At 40.3% G+C, this 25,344-nt stretch overlaps 1 protein-coding gene across 4 annotated transcripts in view; it reads left to right on the forward strand.

Moving 5' to 3' along the window:
* Positions 1 to 25,344, forward strand: part of ntrk3b (neurotrophic tyrosine kinase, receptor, type 3b) — a 165,424-nt gene that overhangs the window by 58,710 nt on the left and 81,370 nt on the right. For all 4 annotated transcript variants that reach the window (XM_067400335.1, XM_067400336.1, XM_067400333.1 and 1 more), the window contains exons 4-5: positions 12,572 to 12,640; positions 23,735 to 23,889. In XM_067400335.1, the coding sequence (XP_067256436.1) occupies positions 12,572 to 12,640; positions 23,735 to 23,889 (224 nt within the window). The remainder of the gene's footprint in view (positions 1 to 12,571; positions 12,641 to 23,734; positions 23,890 to 25,344) is intronic.

Below are 25,344 nucleotides of genomic sequence, written 5' to 3' on the forward strand. Positions count from 1 at the left end.
AAAGGAGTTCATAAAACTAAAATTGTTCCTAGTTCCTGTGGTGTGAACACGGAAAGCTCTGGGTACTTCAGCCAGTAGTTCTAGGAACTATGAAAAGGTTCGTCTGGTGCAAAAGCTTATGTTAGTAGGGTTCCAGTCTGCAACTAAGAATTTTGTGACCTTTTTTTTTCTTCCAGTGCAACTAACATTTGTTATAAGTCACACTTGTGGCATTGCCATTTCTGTTGCATATGAGAAACACTCTAAAAGCAGAACGAAAACGTGATACTCATTTGAACCTCATGGCATGGACCATTTATCAGCTCAGCCCAATAGACTGCGCAGCACGAGCTCAAAGCAGGTGTGTTGTGTTTACTCTCAGACCGATCTCGATCACGCGACTGTTATTAAAGAGTGCCGTGAGATCCAGTGAGAAGTGTTTGAATTCAATGCAGATTTCTGTTACAAAACCCAAATTTCTGGATGATTTAAACTGGATTTACTATAGTAACACCAACTGTACATGTCGCCTTCACAAGGAACAGTTGTGGGTAATGAAAAACAATGGTGAATTTTAATGAGCAATTTAAAAATGGAATCAAGGGCTGTAGAGAACTCAATAAAAATTAGGTTTTTCCACTTCTTACAGATATCACTGTTGTTAATAAGCATCTCAAATCATTCTCAGTGCTTTACTGTATAAACATCTATTTCCATAAGACAAATTATGCAATTTATTTAACTCAGAAAAGCGATTCAGGGAGCATAAACTTGTTAGTCAGCTAGAAAAATAACTCTAGAGAGGAGCATTTTGCTAAATATATGTACCATTACTTATTCATATTTTTTTTTTACTGTTCTTCAATATTGTATGTTTGAATAAATGTATGATGGCCACCATTTAAATGCTTATTTCAGAAAACGAATTGGAGTAGAAACATAATTTTATAACTCTGTGCCACTGCTCTCATATGTTAGTCTGGAGCCCTTGATAGCACCACAGAGAAACTAGCATATGTTAGGATACGAAGAAACATTTTAACACGAAAAAATGACACTTCACCTTCAAGTAATACCTACAATTACATAGATTGACTTATGCAACACATTTTAATAAGACTCCATCAGAAGCTCTTGAGGCAGAAACTGTATGGTTGAATTACTATGAGTTTAAAATGAAAAACAGACTAATCCTCAAAGGCCTTAGAAAGAGTGTAAGTGTGTGTTTTTGAGTGTGGGTTGCGGGTGGTGACACTTTAAAGTGCACAGCAGCAACAAAACCCCTCCCCCTGCATCAAGGAGCATCAGAGAGCTTGTTGCTATGGTGACGGGCTTTAGCAGCCAGCAGTGCTTGTTATAAAACTCATAAGAGTTTCAATGACCCTGAGAATACGCCAGTCGTCTAGTCAAAATAGCTTATTGTAATGCATCCATCACTCCAGCCATCTAACACATGTCTGTATATCAAAAAAAATAAATAAAAATAAAAAATGCTATGTGGCTGCTAAGGTGTTGCTAGGTGGTTGCTTACTGGTCCAAGTAAAAAGAAGCCACCCACAATATGATATTCTGTTGTCTCTTTCAATGTAATGTAAGGGAATTTTTCCTATTTAGACAAGCTGCATAATTTCAGGTATCCAGACACAGAAATGTATCCTTCAGAAATCATTCTAACGCCGTGTCCTAAACAGACGCGATGTGATAAGTTTCCAGCGACAAGAAATTTGTTTCTCCACACCAAGCGCGATATGACTATGAGCCACGAAAAAATCTATCAAACATCACAGCCAATCAGAAGAGCGTGTGGGCGGAGTCTCTCTGGAAGCACACAACATGCACTCCAAACGAAATGGATAAGCACATAATCAAATTCTTAAGTATTACACCATTTTAACATTATAAAAAATACATACTGAGTGACTGTAACAATCTTTGTCATAGAATACACATGTTTGTTCACGCTGTTTGTGCTCAGTATACTTAATTATTTTGAGTAGGACAAACTTAAATTAGTTCAGTTAAATTAACTGTTATGAGTATTTTAGAACGTCTCAGGTTACAGATGTAACCCTGGTTCCCTGAGTAGGGAACGAGACGCTGCGTGGTAACGCATTGGGAACCTTCTGCGTGATGTCGTCACTGAAGCACTCATGTATCTAGCCAATCGCGAAGCGAGACGTCAGAGACGGGTGACGTCACGGACCAGGAAACTATAAAGCACACTCGGATGCAGAGCACGCCAGCTTCTAAGTAAGTCTGAAGCAAGCACTTGCAAGTGTGCAGGGGTACGGCAAGAGACGCAGCGTCTCGTTCCCTACTCAGGGAACCAGGGTTACATCTGTAACCTGAGACGTTCCCTTTCGTGGGAACTGTCGACGCTGCGTGGTAACGCATTGGGAACGCAATCCCAACTGAGCCGTAGCTCAAGCACTTGCCAAGGTTATCTTGACAGGACAGAGGACCCCGGAGTGGAGCCAACATCAAGGTTATAATATTTAATAAATGTGTGCTGGCATGACCATCCAGCTGCATCACATATGTCACTCATGGAGACTCCTGACATCAGAGCTTTTGATGCCGCCATACCCCTGGTAGAATGGGCGCGAACATTCAAGGGAGAGGGCTGTCCGGCCGCTTCGTATGCAAGTGAGATGGCCTCGACCACCCACTTGCTCATTCTCTGTTTTGATGCTGGGCCCCCTTTTCTAGGGGACCCATAACAGACAAACAACTGATCTGACTTACGCCACAGGGCAGCTCTGTGGACATAAGTATCCAAAGCCCTTACTGGGCATAACAGATTCAATTTTTCCTGATCCGCAGATTCAAATGGAGGAGGATAGAAAGACTGAAGCACAATGGGGCCTGGGACATTGGTAGGGACCTTTGGGACATACCCCGGTTTAGGATACAGGAATGCTTTCACCATTCCTGGAGCAAATTCAAGGAAAGAGGGAGCAACAGAAAGTGCTTGTAAATCTCCTATCCGCTTCAGAGAAGTGATAGCTAATAAAATAATCGTTTTCAGAGTGAGGAACCTCTCAGGAACCTCCTCTAATGGTTCAAAGGGAGCCTCAGCTAACCCTTGTAAGACCACAGCCAAGTCCCAGGTTGGCACCCTTGTGCGCACTGGAGGCCTCAACCTCAGTGTGCCACGGAGGAAGCGTGTGACGAGGGGGTCTCGACCTACCGAGATATTCCCCTCAAGAGGAGCATGATATGCTGAAATTGCTGCAACATAAACCTTTAAGGTTGAGTGAGATAGGCCCTCCGAGAATTTTTTCTGGAGGAATTTTAGCACAAAGCTAACAGAAGAAAGGACAGGGTCCGTATTATTGTGTCTGCACCAGGTAGAAAACAAATTCCATTTGTAGGCATACAACTTCCTCGTGGCGGGAGCTCTGGAGTTAAGAATGGTCTCCACAACCTCGGTTGGGAGACCAGCATTTATGAGTCTGGCCCCCTCAGAGGCCAGGCCCATAGTTTCAGTCGTTCTGGGCGGGGATGTATAATCATGCCGCCCGCTTGAGACAGGAGGTCCTGTCTGAGAGGAAGCTCCATTGGGGAGCCGTTGAGTAACGACACTAGGTCTGAGAACCATATCCTGGTTGGCCAGAATGGGGCTACCAGTATTAGATTGGCCCCTTCTCGGCGTACTTTTTCCAGAACTCCCGGGAGCAGGGCGATCGGGGGAAATGCGTACAGGCGCAGCCTCGGCCACGTCTGTACCATAGCATCCAGACCCAGAGGTGCTGGATGTGTTAGGGAGTACCAGAGCGGACACTGGGTTGACTCTCCCGAGGCGAACAGGTCGACTTCCGCTCGACCGAAATTTTTCCATAGGAGACTCACCACTTCTGGGTGGAGTTTCCACTCCCCGGGCCTTGGCCCCTGCCTCGACAGGGCATCTGCTCCCACATTTTGATGTCCCGGGATGTAAGCTGCCCTCAGCGAGAGCAGCTTCCCTTGGGACCACAGGAGGATCTGACGGGCCAAGTAATATAGTCGGCGAGACCGCAGACCCCCTGATGATTTATATATGCAACCACTGCAGTGTTGTCCGTACGAACCAACACATGGTAACCTCTCAGGTCTGGGAGAAAGTGTTTCAGAGCTAGGAACACTGCCATCATCTCTAGCCGATTTATGTGCCAAGAGAGCTGATGGTCTTCCCAAAGACCCTGAGCTGAGCGACCACTCATGATCGCTCCCCAGCCCGTGAGGGAGGCGTCCGTCGTAAGCATTACTCGACGAGTAGTGGCCCCCAACACGGGTCCCTGGGACAGGAACCGGGGGTCTTTCCACATGGTCAGAGAACGAAGACATCGTTTTGAGACTTTGATCATGCGAAAGGGATTTCCCCTCGGGGAGAACCCCCTGGTCCTGAGCCACCACTGTAGGGGCCTCATGTGCAGAAGGCCAAAAGGTATCACGTTGGACGCAGCTGCCATCAGACCCAGCAGTTTCTGGAACTGTTTTACAGTGAGTGACTGGCCTAACTTCACCCCTTTCATAGCCATAAGAATGGCACTCACCCGAGCGGGAGACAAATATGCCCGCATCGTGGTGGAGTCCCACACTACACCCAGATAGTTGGTGGATTGAGCTGGAACTAGCACACTCTTTTTGGCATTGAGCCTCAGCCCAAGCCTCTTCATATGGGACAGAACAGCATCTCGATGCTGAACTGCTAGTTGCTCTGACTGAGCTAGAATCAACCAATCGTCGATATAATTCAGTATGCGAATGCCCTGGATCCTCAGCGGAGCCAGAGCTGCGTCCACGCATTTCGTGAATGTGCGGGGTGATAATGATAGGCCGGACGGAAGAACCCTGTACTGGTAAGCTTCGCCCCCGAAAGCAAACCTGAGGAACTTCCTGTGAGAAGGATGGATGGACACATGAAAGTAAGCATCTTTCAGGTCTATTGCCACAAACCAGTCCTCGGACCTGATCTGTGGTATAATCTGTTTGAGTGTCAGCATCTTGAACTTGAGCTTTTGTATTGAGCGATTTAGCACACGTAAATCTATAATAGGTCGTAGACCTCCATCCTTCTTTGGAACAATGAAGTAACGGCTGTAGAACCCTGACTGGTTGCTGGGAGGAGGAACCCTTTCTATAGCTCCTTTTCGCAAAAGTGTCGCAACTTCTTGTTCCATAACCAGAGACTGCTCGGGGGTTACCACTGTGGGAAGAACCCCGTTGAATCTGGGCGGGCGAGACCCGAACTGGATCTTGTAACCCTCTTTTATAGTGAGCAGCACCCATTTTGATATATTCGGAAGAAGTTTCCATTCTACCAGAAAATTTACTAAGGGAACCAGTCTCTCGAGACTGGCCTCTGGTGTTTTTTGAGCACCTGATTCGACGCTCTGAAGCGGCGCACCGGCAGAGAACAATCGAATCAAGTGGCCGGCCCTCCTCGGAGGGTCGGTGGAGACCGCTGCGCCCTGACGCACCCTGGGTGGCAGGGTTGGCATAACGATCCCCTGAGGGCGCCGAAGGGAAGCGGCTTTTAGATGTATTTTTCGCCGGCTCCCTTCGGAGGGGGCCGCCCTCATCGGTTCCTGACCCACAGACATCAGGACCGCTTCGAAGCCTTCCGGGCCAGGATAACGGCGCGCAGGTCCGTTCTGCCCCTAGAAGGCTTCGGCTGAGCGGGCCGACCCGATCCCCAAGCTCTCTGCGGGGGAGCACGGGCGGCCACGCTAATCTTTTGTTGCGCTCTGTGGTGCGCTGAGGAGCTCGTTGACGGCCGAGGCTGATCCCGCTCATCAGCCTCGGGGGGAGGGATTCTTGGTTTGCGGGGGATGAACCTCTGGAACGCCGCAGATTGTTTCTTAGCCTCCTGGAACCTCTCGACGACTGTTGTAACGGCGTCGCCGAAGAGGCCCGCAGGAGACAGCGGCGCGTCCATAAGGGAGGCTTTGTCACGCTCCCTTATGTCCGAGAGGTTCAGCCACAAGTGCCTCTCCGTAGCCACCAATGCTGCCATAGAGCGGCCGATTTCTTTTGCCGTCTCTTTGGTGGCACGGAGAGCCAGGTCAGTTGCCATCCTGATTTCCTGGATGCACTCATACGTGGCCTCCCCGCTATTCTCCACTTCCCCCAGCAGGTCGGCTTGATATGCCTGTAGGAGCGACATGGTATGTAGACATGCCGCTGCCTGACCTGCTGCCGCATAAGCCTTGCCCACCAAGCCTGATGTAGTTTTTAATGGCTTGGTGGGCAACGTCGGGGTTTTCAGCGACGATGCAGACTCGGGGGAGAGATAGCCCGCAAGCGTCTCTTCCACCCGAGGCATCGCCGCATAGCCTTGCTGCTTCAGCCCCACGATGTTACTATACATTGAGGTCTGGGGGCTGAAGACACGGTATGATGCCGGCTTCTTCCAAGACCTCGAGACCTCGGTGTGGAGGTCCGGAAAGAAGGGCAAACCCCGACGCTGGGGTAGTGACCGAGCGGGCAGAAAGCGCTCATCCAGCTTACTCTTTGGTCTAGTATCTGCCCGCTCTGCTGGCCAGTCAATTTTTAATTTGGCAACAGCCCTGGTCACTACCTCCAGGAGCTCCTCATGTGCTGGGGAAGAGGATGGCGGTTCCTCTTCCCCCACGCTCATCACATCAACCTCCTCAGAGGAAGAGAGATGAAGCGCGGGTGCCTCTCTCTGGGGGAAGAAACCGCAGCGCGTGCTTCCGCCGCCTGAGAAGAGGCACTGGGGCTGGCAGGTAAAGGGCGAGATAAGGCTGGGCCCGTCTCAACCCCCTCTGCCAGCTCCATTTGCGAACCCCACGAATGAAGCCGCCGCTGCGCCTCAGCAACAGCGGGACCCGATCCGCGGGGAACGCCGACCGGAGCACTCTCTTTATCGTGAAAGAGTGCCCGGCGTGATCTTAAAACTCTGAGGGTGAGCTTCTCACAATGAACACAGACAGCCCCCTCGAGAGCTGCCTGTGCATGCTCAACCCCCAGGCAGACAACACACATCTCATGAGTGTCCCCATCTGGAATAAACCGTGTGCATGGGTGAACACACTTTTTAAATTGTCTGCCTTCCGCCATTTCACTCGTGTCTTTATTCACTATATATATATATATATATATATATATGTGTGGTGCACAATAACACTCTTGTCCTCAGACGAAGAGATAATGTTTTCCAAAAATAAGCAGGACAAACAACACCAAATAAGACACACAAGATAACATAGAGCGCTTGCTGAAGACACAGAAGCTGGCGTGCTCTGCATCCGAGTGTGCTTTATAGTTTCCTGGTCCGTGACGTCACCCGTCTCTGACGTCTCGCTTCGCGATTGGCTAGATACATGAGTGCTTCAGTGACGACATCACGCAGAAGGTTCCCAATGCGTTACCACGCAGCGTCGACAGTTCCCACGAAAGGGAACTTTCTTTTTCTTTTGAGTTCACAGCACTGACATATTTCAAGTAAACGGAACTGTTTCATTGTTTTGAGTTGTGTGAACTCATTTCTTTTAATTTAGACTAAGTTCAATTTAACTGAAACTGAACTGGGATTTCTGTTTCCCAGCATGCTTTGCCCATGGCACTCGAAAGGGAGAGTAAATGCTAAAATTAAGTGTTATATATTGTTTTTGTATTCTTGTGTAAGATTAATGGTATGGGAGATTTAGTAGTGATTAATGTTTTGTTATGCTAATTTAGAAGAGTTTCTGTTAACTTTTTAGTTTCTAGTTGGAGTCAACTAGATCATTCATCGTGAAGGCCTCATCTACACGACAACCAATGGCACAGTTCCTCAACAATTGTCCATACCGGCGTGATGAATACTATCCTCTGAAATAAATACTTTGAATGTTGCGATCCTATCGGACTTATGATAGCAACCTGAATCATAACAAAGCACTGTTCTTCAGAGGAGAACTGGCCCCCCGACTAAGCCTGGTTTCTCCCAAGGTTTTTTTTTCTCCATTTTAACACCTATTTGCCACTTGTTTGCCACCTGATGTCACCTGTTGGAGTTTGGGTTCCTTGCCGCTGTCGCCTTTGGCTTGCTTAGTTGGGGACACTTGACATTTGACTTGAAATTTGATATTCAACAGTGCTTTGATCTGCCTGCATTGACACTATTCTTTAAGAGCTGCTGTGCAGCCAAAATAATGTACCAGTTATCACTGTATAGCTGCTTTGACACAATCTACATTGTAAAAAACGCTATATAAATAAAGGTGACTTGACTTGACTTGGAGAGTTACCATCATGGTCACAAGTGGCGCATGCGGCTTGGTTTTGAGAGCAGGTAAGTTACATGTTTTAAGTTGCTGTACTCAATCAGTATGTTATTCCATATCGTTAACATGTTAGCAAATTAGGATTTTTCTTAGGATTTACAGTGAAGTAAACAACTCATTTGACTTGGAAGAACTCAAAAAAGTGAATTAACTAAATATTTAATGTTAATTGCTATCAAAATGTATGAGTTAGCTAACTCAGTACTTCAAGTTAGGAGCAATTATCATGCATGAGTACTAAAACTCAAAACTTGATAGTTTTGCTTACTTAAAATTGGGAACATCATAACTCAAAAAAATTTGATGTAACTGATTACCTCAATTTTTTTGAGATTCGGATTTACAGTGTAAACGCGACACTGCAGAAATAGTTCCTAAAAGAAACGGAAACATTTTTTCTTTGTGTACGACAACACTGTCAAAATGATCCCCATTCACACAGATCTGCTAAAACAACTAAAAACGCTGTATTATGCTGCCAGGTCAGTAGTTGGTGATGTCAATTTGCACATATGCATTCTTTTACAGAGCACTCACAACAAAGTCCTTGTCCCAAATGGCACCCTAAACCCTCACAGTCTTCCTTTGAGTTCGCACTTTTGTGATGTAATGCCGCTTTGACTGCCGGGTAAAGTCCTCTGCGTAGCCTGCAGACTTGCGGGCTCAGCTGAAGTGCGCATCGAGGGCGCATAGCGGGCGCAAAGGGGGCGCTCTCGAGCACAATTCTCAAACCTAAAATGATAAATGGAACACCATACGGTTTCGTGGACTTAACGGACACACGCACGCGGCAGCCATTGTAAGTCCACAAGACCGAAAGTGCATAGAAGTGTGCCATTTGGGATTCAGCCAGTCACACATGCCTATAGACTAAACGCGTGATACGCATGTGCTGTCACTGTTTTCACAGATCCACGTTTTTGTTGATTACACAGAAATGATAACAGTCTTGTATTCAAAAACTTGCACTTTGGGACCGTTTACACAACATCGTTTTCAACTAAAAACAGAAAACTTTATGCATTTTGGCCGTTCATTGACACATTTTGGTGGCCCGAAAATGCAAACTTTTGAAAACGGGTTTCAAAATGCAAGTTTTTGAAAACAGTCTAGGTGTAAACAACAAAATAAACAACAAATCTTTGAAAACGATGACGTCATGCACATGTGCAATACATGTTCAGTCTATAGTGTTTCATCGCCATCTAATGGCCTGCCAGCATAATACAGCGTTTTTTAGTCATTTTCACGGATTCATATAAATGGGGATCGTTTTGACAATGATGTCGTCTGTATGTGGAAAACTCAAAGGAAAAATGTATTCGTTGTAAGAATATTGTTGTTGCGTAAACGTACCCTTTGAAACCGTTTTCCAAAAGTTTGCGTTTTCAGATCCCCAAAAGGCAATTGTCGTGTAAATGAATGGCCAAAAGGCATAAAAAGTTTTCTGTTTTTCGTTGAAAACGTACCCTTTTGTCGCATGTTTCAGCATTGCGTCACATCTGTTTAGGACACGGTGTAATATATTGATTTATTTCATATTAATATTTGTGCTGAAAACAGTTGTGCTGCTTAATAATTTTGTGGAAACCATTTTTATTAATAGAAAGTTCAAAAGAACAACATTTATTTGAAACAGAAATCTTTTGTAACATTATAAATATATTTACTGTCACTTTTGATCAGTTTAATGCATCCTTGTTGAATTAAAATATTTATTAAGCATTTATTTAAAAAAAAAAAAATCTCATTGGCCTCAAACTTTTGAACTATAGTGTGTGTATTGGCAATCATTTTATTGAAAGTACAACCTTTAAATCATTGAGCCAGATAGAGATACTCCATAATCTTTTTTCGCTGAGTTTACTAGTAACAAACTTAAATGTCTTCTCTACTGAAGGAAAGATAAGGGCTATTAGTTCCTTCTGAGTGCTTCCTTCAATGTATTATTTCAAATATTTGAGTCAGGCTGAAACAGATCTACCAAAAGTTTCAGACCATGGACCATTTATAACCATACTTTGGATAGAATCTAAAAATAAATGCATTAATAAAAAATGATCATATTACCAATTTTGGCCAAATATTGATGCTTAATATGATTTAAGCTGAATTACAGACCTTCAGATATCAGTTTTGTGATGTCTGTTCCATTTTTTCCTTCCATATCATGGATGTCCATCTTTCTTTATAACCAGTAGATTTATTTTAATACCCCCTACCGCATATCATGCCTTCAGCTTTCTTGGTTAAAAGCCATTTACAAGTCCCAGACCACCTCTTTGTATTGAATTTGTTGGCTTTTAAAACCTGCAGTCTTTCATTGCGTCTACTGAATTTGTAGACGGCGAACTGCTCAAGTTCTCTTTATTGATTTGGCTGAGCGGCCCCTGCAGCTGCTCCTTTTCTCTCAGCTCCTCTTGGCAGTGATGGAGGCTCTCTCTGATTTCCTGTTGCATAAAGTCCTTCTCTCTCATGTTAACTCTTTCGTTAATGTTGTGTTTGACAGAACGTGTTCACTGAATTAGTATTTGTGGAACACTTTCAATAAGTTTTAAGGTTTGCGGGATTTTTATATTCGAGTGTCTAATTTTTTTTTAGCAGATACACTTTTAAAATGTACAGCATTTGTCAGTATTCTATTATACATTGAAAAAATACATATTTGCTGCTTGTTCATTTTACTTTATGTTTTTGAAAGAAGTCTCTCATGCTCACCAAGGCTGCATTTATTTGCTCAAAAATACAGTAAGACTTTACACATGATCCTTCAGAAATCATTCTAATTTGATACTCAAGAAATATTTCTTATTATCAATGTTGAAAACAGTTGTGCTGCTTAATATTTTTGTAGAAACCATGATACATTTATTAAGGATTCTTTGATGAATAGAAAGTTCAAAAGAACAGCATTTATTTGAAATGGAAATCCTTTGATCAATTTAATGCATCCTTGCTGAATAAAAAATAAATACAAATTTTCAGAACAAAAAGTCTTACTAACCCCAAACATTTGAATGATAGTGTGTGTAAAATTAGTTTACTTAATCCATTTGTGTTGGAACTACATGAACCATTTTTGTTTCATTAACAATCCATTAGTGGTGGATTTTCCCTCATACTTTGCATAGGGCTGAATCTGGAGAGTAAGTGTTGAAATTAAGTGTCATTTTATGGTTTTTTTTTTTTTTTTGAGTAATGGAAAAGGCATGTGTTTAATATTGAGGTATGTTTGACATTTAAAAATGTTTCTGTTATGTAATTCTTCTGGTTACCATTGTGCTGAAGAGTAGAGCTTGTGTTTAGGTGGCTAAACGTACTTCTTTTACATGTTAGCTGCATATGAATGCAAACGTCTTATGTGGATTATAGAAACTCTATATAAAACATACATACAGTTGAAACACTAATTAAACACTAACAGATCTTTCCGTTTACTCAAAATAGACTTACTCAAAAATAATTGTCATTAATTACTCACCGTCATGTCGTTCCAAACCTGTAAGACTTTCGTTCATCTTCGGAACACAAATTAAGATATTTTTTTCTGAGTGATTTCTGTCCCTCCATAGACAGCTACGCAGCTGACACTTTGACGCTTCAAATAGTTCATAAAGAGATCGTAAAGCTAATCCATATGAATTGGGCGGTTTAGTCCAAATTTTCTGAAGAGACTTGATCGCTTTATATGATGAATACATTTAATTTAATGGTTTTGGAACGACGTGAGGGTGAGTAAATGATGACAGAATTTTCATTTTTGGGTGAACTATCCCTTTAAATATACTGGAATCTACTCAGTATAATTCAGTGAACCTGAACAACATTGAGTAAGTTTAACTTAAAATGTATGTCTAAAATAAATAGAAGGAAATTAATTTCCTATAGTCGATTGCCTTCAAAAATCAAAAAGCCATTCTATTGTATTCTATTCTATTCTATGTTAATAATTACATGCTTTGATTATGTAATGTCTCATCAAAAAGGTTATTATAAATGTTCATTTGTCTTACCTGAACATGCTAATATATTATTTTATGGTCAATATGAAATCAAAATTGACACACTCTTAATCTTAATGTGCTTGATTCATCAGTCCTTAAAAAAAATTCTTTATTACAATGTACAATTTTGCTTCACCTTTATTTCAGCTGATGTCATGAATATCTGATTCATATGTCATCTTTTTTTCAATGAATATCCATTTTGGGAGTATAATGGGTTGCAGACCTTATTTCATGTTGATTTTATTGCTTCATGTGTTCACAGCTGAATCTTAAATCACTGTCCCTCTTTCTTTTTATCTTTTTTTTCCACAGAAACCTGTCCAGGAACCCTCTGTCGACTCTCTCTTGGCAGCTTTTTCAGCACCTTCAGCTGGCCGAACTGTAAGTTCATCCTGCATTGGTTAAAGGGTTCACCTAAAAATGAAAATGTGTCATAATTTTCTCACCCTCAAGTTGTTCCAAACCTGTTTCTTTCTTCTGCAAAAGTACACAAAAGTAACTAAACAGTTGATGGACACCATGATGGACCCCCCCAAAATACTATGGATGTCAGGGGCGTCCATTAACTGGTTACCAACATTCTTCAAAATATCTTCTTTTGTGTTCAGCAGAAGAAAGAAATTCATACAGTTGTTTGAAACAACTTGAGGGTGAGTAAATGATTACACAATTTTCATTTTTAGGTGAACTATCCCTTTAACAGTATTCCACCAAAGTGAGATTACTACATGAATTTAGTCGCCAAATCCCACTAGGAACACACCAAGCAATGATTCCTCAATCTATGATAAATGTCAAAACTCTCTCTGCACAGATTTTCTGTGATAAGCAGCACTCGTCAGCCAAATTGGACGCTGAAATCCAGGCTTGATACTCAGTTGCATTGCTGTGTTCATCAGAAATGTCTTCTGCACATTACTGTCAACTAATTTGGTTGTGCACCCACCGCTCTCCCCCCTCAAATAGACTCGTGTCTCTGTCAAATCAAAACTTCTCCAGTGATGAAGCAGAAACACTCTTTACATGTCTGCGAACAATCAAGTTGCTTGTGCTGGATAATTAAGACATGGCATTGAAATGTATTGGTCTTGTCTGCTGGGAGCCTGACCTCATTTTCTTGTTTGTCCTGAATATTTGAGCAATCTACATGTACATAAAGTGATGAGTTTGTTTATTGATTGTGAGCGACGACATGGTGCTGTTGTGTTGTGTTTAAAATGACAAAACCATTCAATTTTTTTTAATTTGATACGTCCCGTCCTCGTTCTTTATTGTGGCTGAACACAACTTGCAGAGCCACTGACATATGTCCTGCTTAATTTTTTATTATGCACATTTTTGGCCTTTCATTTCAGAATGTGTTGAGGGATTTCGGGCCTGTGTGCAGTGCTGTCTGTTCCTGTTCTGGCTGATGTGGATATTGTGGATGATGATATAAACAACGCATGTCATTTGTCCAAATCTGTCCTCTAGGAAATTATAAATTAATTGTTAACTGTTATGGTGAATTAAGCATATTTACCAGGTGGGGTGCTTTAGAGATCATTTCAGCAACAGTTCCCCCCCTTTTGCTGCCAAAACAGCCCTGACCCATCGAGGCATGGACTCCACTAGACCCCTGAAGGTGTGCTGTGGTATCTGACACCAAAATGTTAGCAGCAGATCCATCAAGTCCTGTAAGATGCTATGTGGAGCCTCCATGGATCGGACTTGTTTGTTCAGCACATCCCACAGATGCTCCATTGGATTGAGATCTGGGGAATTTGGAGGCCAAATCAACACCTTAAACTCATTCCTGAACCATTTTTGCTTTGTGGCAGGGCGCAATAACCTACTTCCATTGCTCCGTGGTCCAGTTCTGATGCTCACGTGTCCACTGTTGGCTTTTTCGGCAGTGGACAGGGGTCAGCATGGGCACCCTGACTGGTCTGCAGCTATGCAGCTCCATACGCAACAAACTGTGATGAACTGTGTATTCTGACACCTTTCTATCAGAACCAGCATTAACTTCTTGAGCAATTTGAGCTACAGTAGCTCGTCTGTTGGATCGGACCAAACGGACCAGCCTTCACTCCCCACATGCATCAATGAGCCTCGGCCGCCCATGACCCTGTCTCCGGTTCACCACTGTTCCTTCCTTGGACAACTTTTGATAGATACTGACCACTGCAGACCGGGAACACCCCACAAGAGCTGCAGTTTTGGAGATGCTCTGACCCATTCGTTTAGAAATCACAATTTGGCCTTTGTCAAACTCACTCAAATCCTTACACTTGCCCATTTTTCCTGCTTCTAACACATCAACTTTGAGGAAAATTCTCACTTGCTGCCTAATATATCCACCCACTAACAGGTGTCGTGATAAAGAGATAATCAGTGTTGTTCACTTCACCTGTCAGTGCTCATAATGTTATGCCTGATCGGTGTATCTCACAAATTTTTTTCCCGCAATTCAGATGAAAAGAAAATCAGAATTGCAATATAAAGTCTGAAATGCATTCTGAGCAGTTTTGAGATATTGAGCTTCAAAGTTTTTGCACGCCATCCTCCTTTTGTTACAATGGTGTAGGTTGCGGTAGAGACGAGGCGTTTACGGACTTCAATAAACAGGGTATTTATTATCACAAGGAAACAGAGAACCATACACACACATAAACTAACAATAAGAACCGACAAGGGAGTGCAAGGAGTGAGTCCAACTTAAAGGGAGTGCTGATGATGACAACAGATGCAGGGAATCTGGGGCTGCGTTCCAGTTCGGTTTTAGACACGCACTCGCGAACTTCCCTAAACACTTCCCCTCGGGGAATCCCTGCAGCCATTTTGAAGTGCGTTCCACTTTGTGAAGTTTATATGGACAGACACTCGCTCCCTCGATTTTGACCGAGGGAGCGAGTCTACTTCATATGTACACTTCAGGCAGCTCCATAACCCACAATGCAACACGATTGTGACGTCACCGCATATCGCGTTTAATTTACCCCACCACAAACAACTCTATGATATATTAATTATTTTTTAAACATTTAAAACACACATATATACATATAGAATGCTGTATTAAACAATTTTGTAAGGGGAAAGAATAAATAATAAATCAGCTCAATTGCGGATCAAGGGTTTAGGACGTTCCAGTTCCGCCCATACAAAGGTTCCGCCAGAAGTGGGCAATGTAAGCAATGACGTACATCCGAGTCAGCGAGACCGAGTGAAGTTAGCGAGGGAAGGGCATTTAAAAACCGAACTGGAACGCAGCCCAGGAATGGCGGGAAGGCTGATGAAGGAAGTGTAGACAGGTGATGAACAGGGAGGATTCTGGGAAACGGAGTCCGGGACAGGCGTGATTGTAACATTACCTCCCCCTCCCCAGTTGGCGTGTCCTCGCACCGTAACCATGGGAGAGGGGGGGGGGGGAGCGCCCTGGAGAGGTGCAGATGGGTGTGGAGGTCTCCAGGGCGGGTCTAGGAGCTCGGGTCGTCACGGGGGGTCAGGAGTCTTGGGGCGGCCGGGGCACCCATGGTGGATCCTGAGCCCCACCCACATGTGTTCTACCTACATGTTCCAAAATTCGGGAAATTTAGGGAGGGCAGGAAGGGTTCATGGAATGGAGTGGGCTCGTGGGCTGCTGGAGCCGATTCATAGACTGCTGGAGCGGGCTCGTGGGAAGCTGGAGCTACTGGCTCCATCCAAAAGTCAATAAGCCAATCATTCATTTTACTCACTGGAGACTTGGGCTGCTCGGAGGCAGAATTCGCTGGAGACTTGGGCTGCTCGGAGGCAGAATTCGCTGGAGACTTGGGCTGCTTGGCGGCCTTCTTTTTCGGCCGTCTGGGCCTAGCAGTGGACTTCTCTTTGGGTGGCTTGGGCTTTTTGTCAGGCAGGACACCAGGGGAATACCCATTGGAGGGGTATGTGGGGGAAACTAGCTTTTGGCGAACTGGCCAGGCTGCTTGTATTTCTGCAGGGACTGGATGAGGAAAACACGATTCTTTTTGAACCTCTTCAACTTCAAAATCAAAACCATTCAGAAAGAGAATCAGATTAATAGTCTCGACTAGGGGAAAAAAAAAAAAAACATGCAGGTTCACTGAAGCGAATCATGTCCTCACCCAGACCCGCCAGAAAACAAGCATTAAGTGGGGCATCCGGCCAGTTCACCAAGTAAGCAAGCTCAGAAAATTCCTCCACATACCTCTCCAGTGGGCGACCGTCCTGCCGAAATCCCCAAAGACGATTGAATGCTGAAGTGAGCTCCTTGCTGGGAGGCAGGCGCTGACAGTTCTCCGAGGACAATGGAACGAGGAAGATACCCATTTTGTTTGCTGAAGTCCAACGGTTGGGTCCTTTCTTCTGTTACAATGTTGTAGGTTGCAGTAGAGATGAGGCATTTACGGACTTCAATAAACAGGGTATTTATTATCACAAGGAAACAGAGAACCAGACACACATATAAACTAACAATAAGAACCGACAAGGGAGTGCAAGGAGTGAGTCTAACTTAAAGGGAGTGCTGACGATGACAACAGGTACAGGGAATCCAGGAATGGTGGGAACAGGGAGGATATCTGGGAAACGGAGTCCACCTTTTTTTTTTTTTATATAAAAAAAAGTCCCAAAATCTACTTAAAACTTAAAAAAAAAAAAAAAAACATCACATAATGTAAATAAGTTGTCACAGAATAAGAATATGTGAATAACTCAATTTTAAGTAATTTGTATACTGTAATTGATGTAAACTCACAATTCTGAGGAAAAAAGTCAGGGTTGCCATATGAAAACTGCAAATTATAAACTCACAATTGTGAGAAAAAAAATCTGAATTGTGTGATAACTCACAATTGAAAAAAAGAACTGTGAGAAGTCACAATTACCTTTTTTTTTTAATTATTTTTTTTTTTTTCATTCCATGGCAGAACTAATCTGTAAATGTCAGGAAAATTATAATGTTCAGACCTGAAAAAGTTGTGGAAATGAATGAAATCTTAATGGAAATTTCTAGAGTGAATGTAAATCTTCCAGTTGCCTCTTTTGCTACTGTTCCATTTCAGTCAGTCTTGTTCAGCATTATGTCTCCATTCCCTATTTCCTAAAAAATCTTTAACTATTAATGATAAATGACTGTGAAGTGAGAACTCATTGGATAAATGTTGTGGGAAACCCTGCTAAAATGACATCACTAGATGCGTTTACATGGGGAATTGTATTACAGTCAGTTTAAAAGTCCAAAATGAATGAGAATGCTCCATGTAAACTCCTCAATCGGAATAAAAATGCTCAAACCGATTCAAATTTCCTTTTCTAATCCCTCCGATAGTACATGTAAACACTTGATTGGACTGAAAACTTAAACTGGAAAGTTTTGTGCATGTGCAATGACATAGAAAGTGTGTAATCACGTATGACGCATGGAACTAGCTGATGTTGTCGTTAAATATAATGTATGACTGTTGTGTCAATCTAAAATTCTCTGTGAAGTTGTGCAAATGTGCACATCAACCTGATCACTTTATTTTGCATTGATGTTTGGATTCATCAACTGGAATGATTTCATTCTGATTGAAAAAAAAGTGTCCATATAAATGTAACTACTCTTGTAATGTACATATTATCTTTACTGCCACAAGAAATTGTCAAGCATATCCAAAACAATGACTGTACCAACAGACAAAATTAAACAGGACATATGCAAATGCTGCGATGTTAAAGGGTTAGCTGTAAGACAATAAATCCAGACATTTAAAGGGAAAATTCACACAAAAATGATAATTCTGTCATCATTATCAGACTTCATGTTGTTCCAAAAAAAATTCTAAAAAATGTCTTGGTTGTTGTTTTCCATACAATGGAAGTCAATGGGCTCCAATGTTGTTTAGACTCCAAAGTTCTTAAAAATATCTTCTTTTGTGTTCCACAGCAGAAAGTCTACAGGTTTGGAATGACATGAGGGTGAGTAAACGATGACAGAATTTTCATTTTTGGGTGAACTATCCCTTTAAAAGTCTGGAATTATTAAAACAGTGTGCATGATGTGTCCATTTAAAATTATGTTTCAGAGTTCTCTTGCTATTCTGTATTATCTGAGAGTGACATTCACGACTGGCATGATGTGTCATCAAAATGATTTATCATATGGTTAAACTACACTTAAGATGAAAATGAAAAACTGCATTGCAATAAATCCAACAAAGTCGTTGTCTTCAAGGACACTTAGTAGACAAACATTTACAGACTTCATTAGCATAATGTCTGAGTGTCTCCTCTATCTATCTATCTATCTATCTATCTATCTATCTATCTATCTATCTATCTATCTATCTATCTATCTATCTATCTATCTATCTATCTATCTATCTATCTATCTATCTATCTATCTATCTATCTATCTATCTATCTATCTATCTATCTATATATCTATCTATCTATCTATCTATCTATCTATCTATCTATCTATCTATCTCCTTTTTGAAGGAAGTGACATCAAGATGGGCTTAAAGATTATAGCTCACTATTTTTTAGCCTTTAGTTTTGACAGTATGACTGTTGGGATGAAATGACAGTTGCTTTGATTGAAAAAAAATATATTACAGAAAATATGTATTTACTTAGCTTAGATGGTGTTTTTTTCACTCACAAGAACCAACCATTCAGCAAAACATTCATTATTGCCAATTGGATTAAAAAGATACAGACATGTTTTCATAGATTTTCACAAATGTAGCAGTAGATAAACAGCAATATTTATCAAAACTATAAGTATATATTTTTTGATAAATGTTGCTTTTTATCTACTACTACTACTACATTTGTGAAAATCTATGGAAAAATTTCTCCTTTTTTGAATCTAATTGGCAATATATACAATTGTGAGATTATAAATTTTGAGATTGTGAGAAAAAGTCAAAATTGTGAAACAGGTATGTAAACTCGCAGTTATGAGTTTATACCTTGCAATTGTGTGATTTAAAGTTGCAATTAAAAAAAAAAAAAAATTGTGAGATTTGCCACAGTTATTATTATTATTATTATTTAATCCTGTGATGGAAATGAGCTTCCATAATAATCTTTAAATGTCAGGGAAATTATATTCAGACCTGGAAAAGTCATGGAAATTAATGAAATCTTATCATCAAGGAAATTTCTCAAGTGAATGTAAATCTTTCTAGTTAATCCAGTCAGCTCTTTTGTTAGTTTTTAAGGAGTGAAATCTCCTGAATGCTTTAAAATGAAATGGATGCTGCATCTCTGCAATGAAAGAAGAGGCAAGGAAAAGAACAACTGGATAAATTGCATTTATTTCCACTGAATATACTTTGTTACCAAACAAATTTGAACTTCGCTGAACAAATTGCATGTATTATGGAGATTAATGGTGTAGATTGGTATCAGTTTTGTTGCTGTGGTGCTGTAATAACGGTGTAATCTTCAAAGCTAGATGAGATTCACTGGCATTATTGATTTTCAGACCCAGTGAATCCATCCTAACAGTCATTGTAATATAATATCAGCCTGAGGGTTTGGAAGAAGAATGGAGAATTCAGACTTTATCCTTTAGGACAGTGGCTCTCAACCAATGGGTCACAGGTCTGATCTGACGGGGTCACGGAGAGCAGGGGAAACCATGAAAATATTGAAATTCAGGAGACATTCGGAAAACAAATAATAACCATAATACATTTAAATGTTAATTTTTAAATATATATTTTTAAGCAGTTTTAGTAGTATGTTGGGTCTCATTTGATTTGTTTTTTTGTTTTGTTTTTTGAAGCAAACCAGTTCTTCCATGTTTTGTTTTATTCTTCAAATTAAATTGATCCCATTAGATTCAGAAGAGTTTCTTTGCATCTTACAGATTTGTTTCTCAATATCTTTCAGGTGCACACACACAACTAAACCTCATCAGCATGCATAATCATGTTATGGGCTGTCAATCATTGTTGATGATAGTCAGGCCCCCCGTTGGCCGTCGCTGGTTTATTCCTGGCAGCGTAAATGATGCCTGAGTTTAAACTCAAAGCACGTGTAATTACTTAGAAAATGAAACACATCTTTTTTTATTGTTGTTAGACTCAACTTCTTGAAAAAACAGTTTCTCACATTTCTCTCAGAATTAGATTCAAATCACTTTGGCAATTCTACCTGTCGGCTTATTCCATGCTGTACAGATGCATTTGTTCTTGCGGATGACCTGACTCCTGGAGGTTTGCAGAAAGGGATTTGCAAAATAATGAAGGGCTCTGGAAAAATACAGTAGTGTATTTTCTAACCCGAGCATACAGATTAATGGACTAAAGTTTCACGCTGAGATCAAAGCCTGTGGGTAATGATATACAGTTCATCACGTTGTGAGCGCCTCATCTTTCTTTCCATTCAGCCGCTGTGACTGTGTTTTTCAAGAAGTGAAATGTTGTATTGTTTCAGTAATCGATGGTTTCACATGTACCTACAGTATTTGTCAGCATAATATGCAGATCATCAAAAATGTAATTAGTTTTAGAACAGAAATTCTATAATATATTTTATAATATATTATATACATTAATATGAATATTTAAAGGTGCCCTAGATTGTTTTTTTACAAGATGTAATATAAGTCCTAGATGTCCCCTGAATGTGTCTGTGAAGTTTCAGCTCAAAATACCCCATAGATTTTTTTAAATTAATTTTTTTAACTGCCTATTTTGGGGCATCATTAACTATGCACTAGGGCTGTGAATCTTTGGGTAGACAGCGATTCAATTCGATTCACGATTCATAGGTGTTCGATTCGATTCAAGAACGATTTTTGCAAATTCAGAACGATTCGATTCAAGACGATTCACATTAAAATTCGATGCGATTCGATTAATTCGTTTCGAATGCATTTATAGGGACATTGAAATGCTTCCCTCAACATGTCTTATTCAGGGTGTGAATTACACAGCGGCCTTCAGGGGGTCAGAGAGTAAGGGCAAAAACAAACAAACAAACAAACAAACAAACAGAAAAACCCTTTTATTGTTAATGTTGGTTCATGTTAGTTCTCAATGATGCTACATAACTTTATTTTAACAGCCTATAAAAATTGGCATTTGTGGAAATTTACATAAGCCAAAACTTTAAAAGGGCTTTAAAAGTATTTTTAGGCCTAGTTCATGTTAAATATAGTGGAGGATATTGTTAAAGGCTACACAACCTTATTAAACTGTTCCAGGTACATTAAACATACTAATGCTTACATGGAGAGACTATCATGCACTTTCCCAACTACTCTTAAACTAACTTTTCTTCACGGAATAGTTATAAAAGCCATCTTTGTTCTCTTTATATGGAACATTTTCCTTATGGTAATTCTGAAAGAAAGCGCACTGGGTTTCTACTGTTGCTATGGTAACAAACACAACTTTAACGCTCATCTGATTGATAAACTGCGCGCTCTTATGTCAGTGTTGTAGTTATTTCAGCAGTTTCCTCGCACATTCAGTTAATGACATTAAGTTAATCATTTCATTTATAATTCATTGAACTGTGCGTATGCATTTAGACACTTACATTATGTGTTTGCTCTGATCATGCAATAAATGCGATTCACGATTCAAAAAACATGTTTCAAGATCGATGCATATGCATCGTCAGGAATTATAATCGATGCATCGAGAAAACGAGTGAAGCCCTACTATGCACTGATTTTTTTAGCACGGCCCCTTTAAGAGATGCACTTCCTCTGCCCCACGAGCTCTCGACTATAATACAGTGCATTTACAAAGTTCACACAGCTAATATGACCCTCAAATGGATCTTTACAAGATGTTTGTCATGCATGCTGTATGCATGCTTCGAATTATGTGAGTAAAGTATTTTTTTAGATGGTTACGTTTGATTCTGTGTGAGTTTGAGGCTATGCTCTGTGGCTAGAGCTAACATTACACACTGTTGGAGAGATTTATAAAGAATGAAGTTGTGTTTATGAATTATACAGACTGCAAGTGTTTAAAAATGAAAATAGCAACGACTCTCGTCTCCGTGAATACAGTAAGAAACGATGGTAACTTTAAACACATTTAAAAGTATATTAGCAACATGGTAATGAAACATTTAGAAAGACAATTTACAAATATCACAAATATCATGATATCATGGATCATGTCAGTTATTATTGCACCATCTGCCATTTTTCGCTGTTGTTCTTGCTTGCTTACCTTGTCTGTGCACAGATCAAGCCGTTAATACTGCCTTTCCTTGTCTAATGCATCGAATGGGCTGGCATTATGCAAATATTGGGGCCTAATGGTCCCGACTGTTACGTAACGTAATATATAATAGAAGCATGTTATGTCCTATCAATGATTATATTTTCTATGTAAACCAAGTAATAATGCACCTAGGACTGGAACTATATTTTTGCAGTCTTTGCAGAAAATTTGCAATCTGTAAGATTTTTTATTTTTTTTTTGCTCACCAAGGCTGTGTTTATTTGCTCAAAAATAAAGTAAAAATAGTAATATTGTGAAATATTATTATTACAATCTAAAATAACTGTTTTCTGTTCAAATATATTTCAAAATATAATTTATTCCTGTGATCAAAGCTGATTTTTCAACATCATTACTCCAGTCTTCAGTGTCACATGATCCTTCAGAAATCATTCTAATATGCTGATTTGCTTGCTGCTCAAGAAACATTTATTATTATTATCAATGTTCAAAACAGTTGTGTTGGTTCTTTGGTGAATAGAATGTTCAAAAGAGCATTTATTTGAACTGGAATATTGAACGGTAAATTATGAGTGTAAATGTACACACACACACACACACACACACACACATAAAAAATCCACATATATAAAAACACTATACTAAAAACGACAAATATCTAGAAGGTATTAAGACCTGCCTTCAGAAAATGTGTCTTGAGGTGTTTGTTTGTTTGTTTATTTTGCATATTTTTTATTTATTTATTTATTTTTTGCATAATACTACATTTACTGATCTCATGTTTTAGTAACTAAATCTTCAATGTCACTGCTTGGAATAGGAATTATATGTTATGTGCACTTGCCAGTTTTACAGCTTTGAAATGTAAATATCCATGCTTTGAATGTTGTTTATGTTATACATCATGTATGCGACGTCAAAAGATGCAGCTGACAAAATGCTCATGTGTGCATTTCAGTGCATGTCATGCAATGGTAAACATTCAATTAGCAGATGCTTTTTTTCAAAACAGGCTACAAAACAGTCCCCCTGGAGCAGCCTGTGGTTATGTGTCTTACTCAAGGGCATGATAAGGATTGCTTATGGATCTCCCCATGTGGGAAACTTACAACCTCTTAGTATTCAGCCTGGGTCACTATTTCACACCACACTGGAGATAGTGTCACAGAACTGCTGTTTTCAACCAGGGCAGGAAAATACTGACAGATTTTGTATGCCCAGCTCTGAGTTAACAGTGGTGTTTGGGGATTGTATAACTACCGTTAACTTTGTGTTGTTGATGCAGGAGGCTGGAGGGAGTCGTATTTGACTGCGGCTGTGAGATCCGATGGATTCAGCTCTGGCAGCTGCGAGGTGAAGCCGGCCTGCACACCCAGCAACTCTACTGCAAGAACGGCGCATACAAGATTCGTCTGAGATCAATGAGCATTGCCCAGTGTGGTAAGACATCTTTCTTCATAAATAATACAGCTGTAGGCCAAGCATGCACTACGCCTTTTTATATAAGATTATATTACTTGTATGATGCAATACTTATTTCACATTATGATGCAGTATTGGGGAGAATAGGGTAAGATCTGTCAGTTACAATGTCCTTGTAATGAAAGAAAATTATGCATATTTTTGTCATGCAAACATATTTAGAAAAAAACATCATATACTGATGAGAAAAGCATATTTTTCATTAAAAAAAAAGAGTAAAGTAAAAGTTTAGTAAAGTAACTAAAGCTTTATTTAAAGTAAAGCTTTATTTAAAGATGTATAAAGCACCTTTTAAAAAGATTCTTTACAGAAGAAATACATCTGTGCATTCACACACAAAAAAGAGAGAAAAAAACATACACATAACAGAAATAATATAATAATGAAAAAAAAAATGCAACTATAAAATAAACCAAGGAAAGGCCTTAGACTCAACGAACAAATTACTATTGGATGTTTGGAACGATCTTGCTTGAGTATTTTTATTCAACAAATTAGAAAGGTATTTTGGCGCAGTGCCAGAAAGACATTCAAAAACTAATAAAAGGATCTTGAATTCAGTTATGAGTGATACAGGCAGCCAGTGAAGGGATCCGAGTGTTTGATAACCCAGCTTAAACGCTATTGCAATAATCAAGTCTAGATGTAACCAATTCATGAACAACTTTCTCATTGTCAGAAGGGGAGAGAATATCACGTACTTTGGAGATGTGATAATATGCTGTTTTAGTAGCATTGCTATGTTTTTTTAATACTGAGGTCACTATTAAACATGATTTCTAATTTGACCTGATTACTGGATTTTAGTGATAGAGAGTCAAGATATGAACAATAGATGTTCTCTGTGCGTCATTATCATATCTTATCTTTGTTTAGCTGTAGAAAGTTATGTGACACCACAATTTTATGCTCTCTATGCAGTCCAAGCAGGGTGAAAATTGTATTGGGGGATTCTAGCACAAGTGAAAGATAGAGTTGCATGTCATCTGCATACTGGTGAAAGGAAATACTGTACTGATTAATTACACCAGTTAAATGAAGGTGAAATAATAGAGGACCCAAAACTGAGCCTCAGGGAACACCACAAGATATGACATAACGCCTGGAGGTGTAGGTACCCTGAAATATAATTAGGCATAATATTTACCTAATTTCCTGCTTAGAGGGGGAAAAAAAAGGAATAGCTTTTTCTTTACCATGCTAATTGCCGTGTTAGCTATAGTTTACACCAACTGTTACACTTTGGTATTAGCAAACAAAATGATCACACCATATACAGTGGGTACGGAAAGTATTCAGACCCCCTTAAATTTTTCACTCTTTGTTATATTGCAGTCATTTGCTAAAATCATTTAAGTTCATTTTTTTCCACATTAATGTACACACAGCACCCCATATTGACAGAAAAACACA

The sequence above is a fragment of the Chanodichthys erythropterus genome, chromosome 11 (assembly GCF_024489055.1).
Source record: "Chanodichthys erythropterus isolate Z2021 chromosome 11, ASM2448905v1, whole genome shotgun sequence".
NCBI lineage: Eukaryota > Metazoa > Chordata > Actinopteri > Cypriniformes > Xenocyprididae > Chanodichthys > Chanodichthys erythropterus.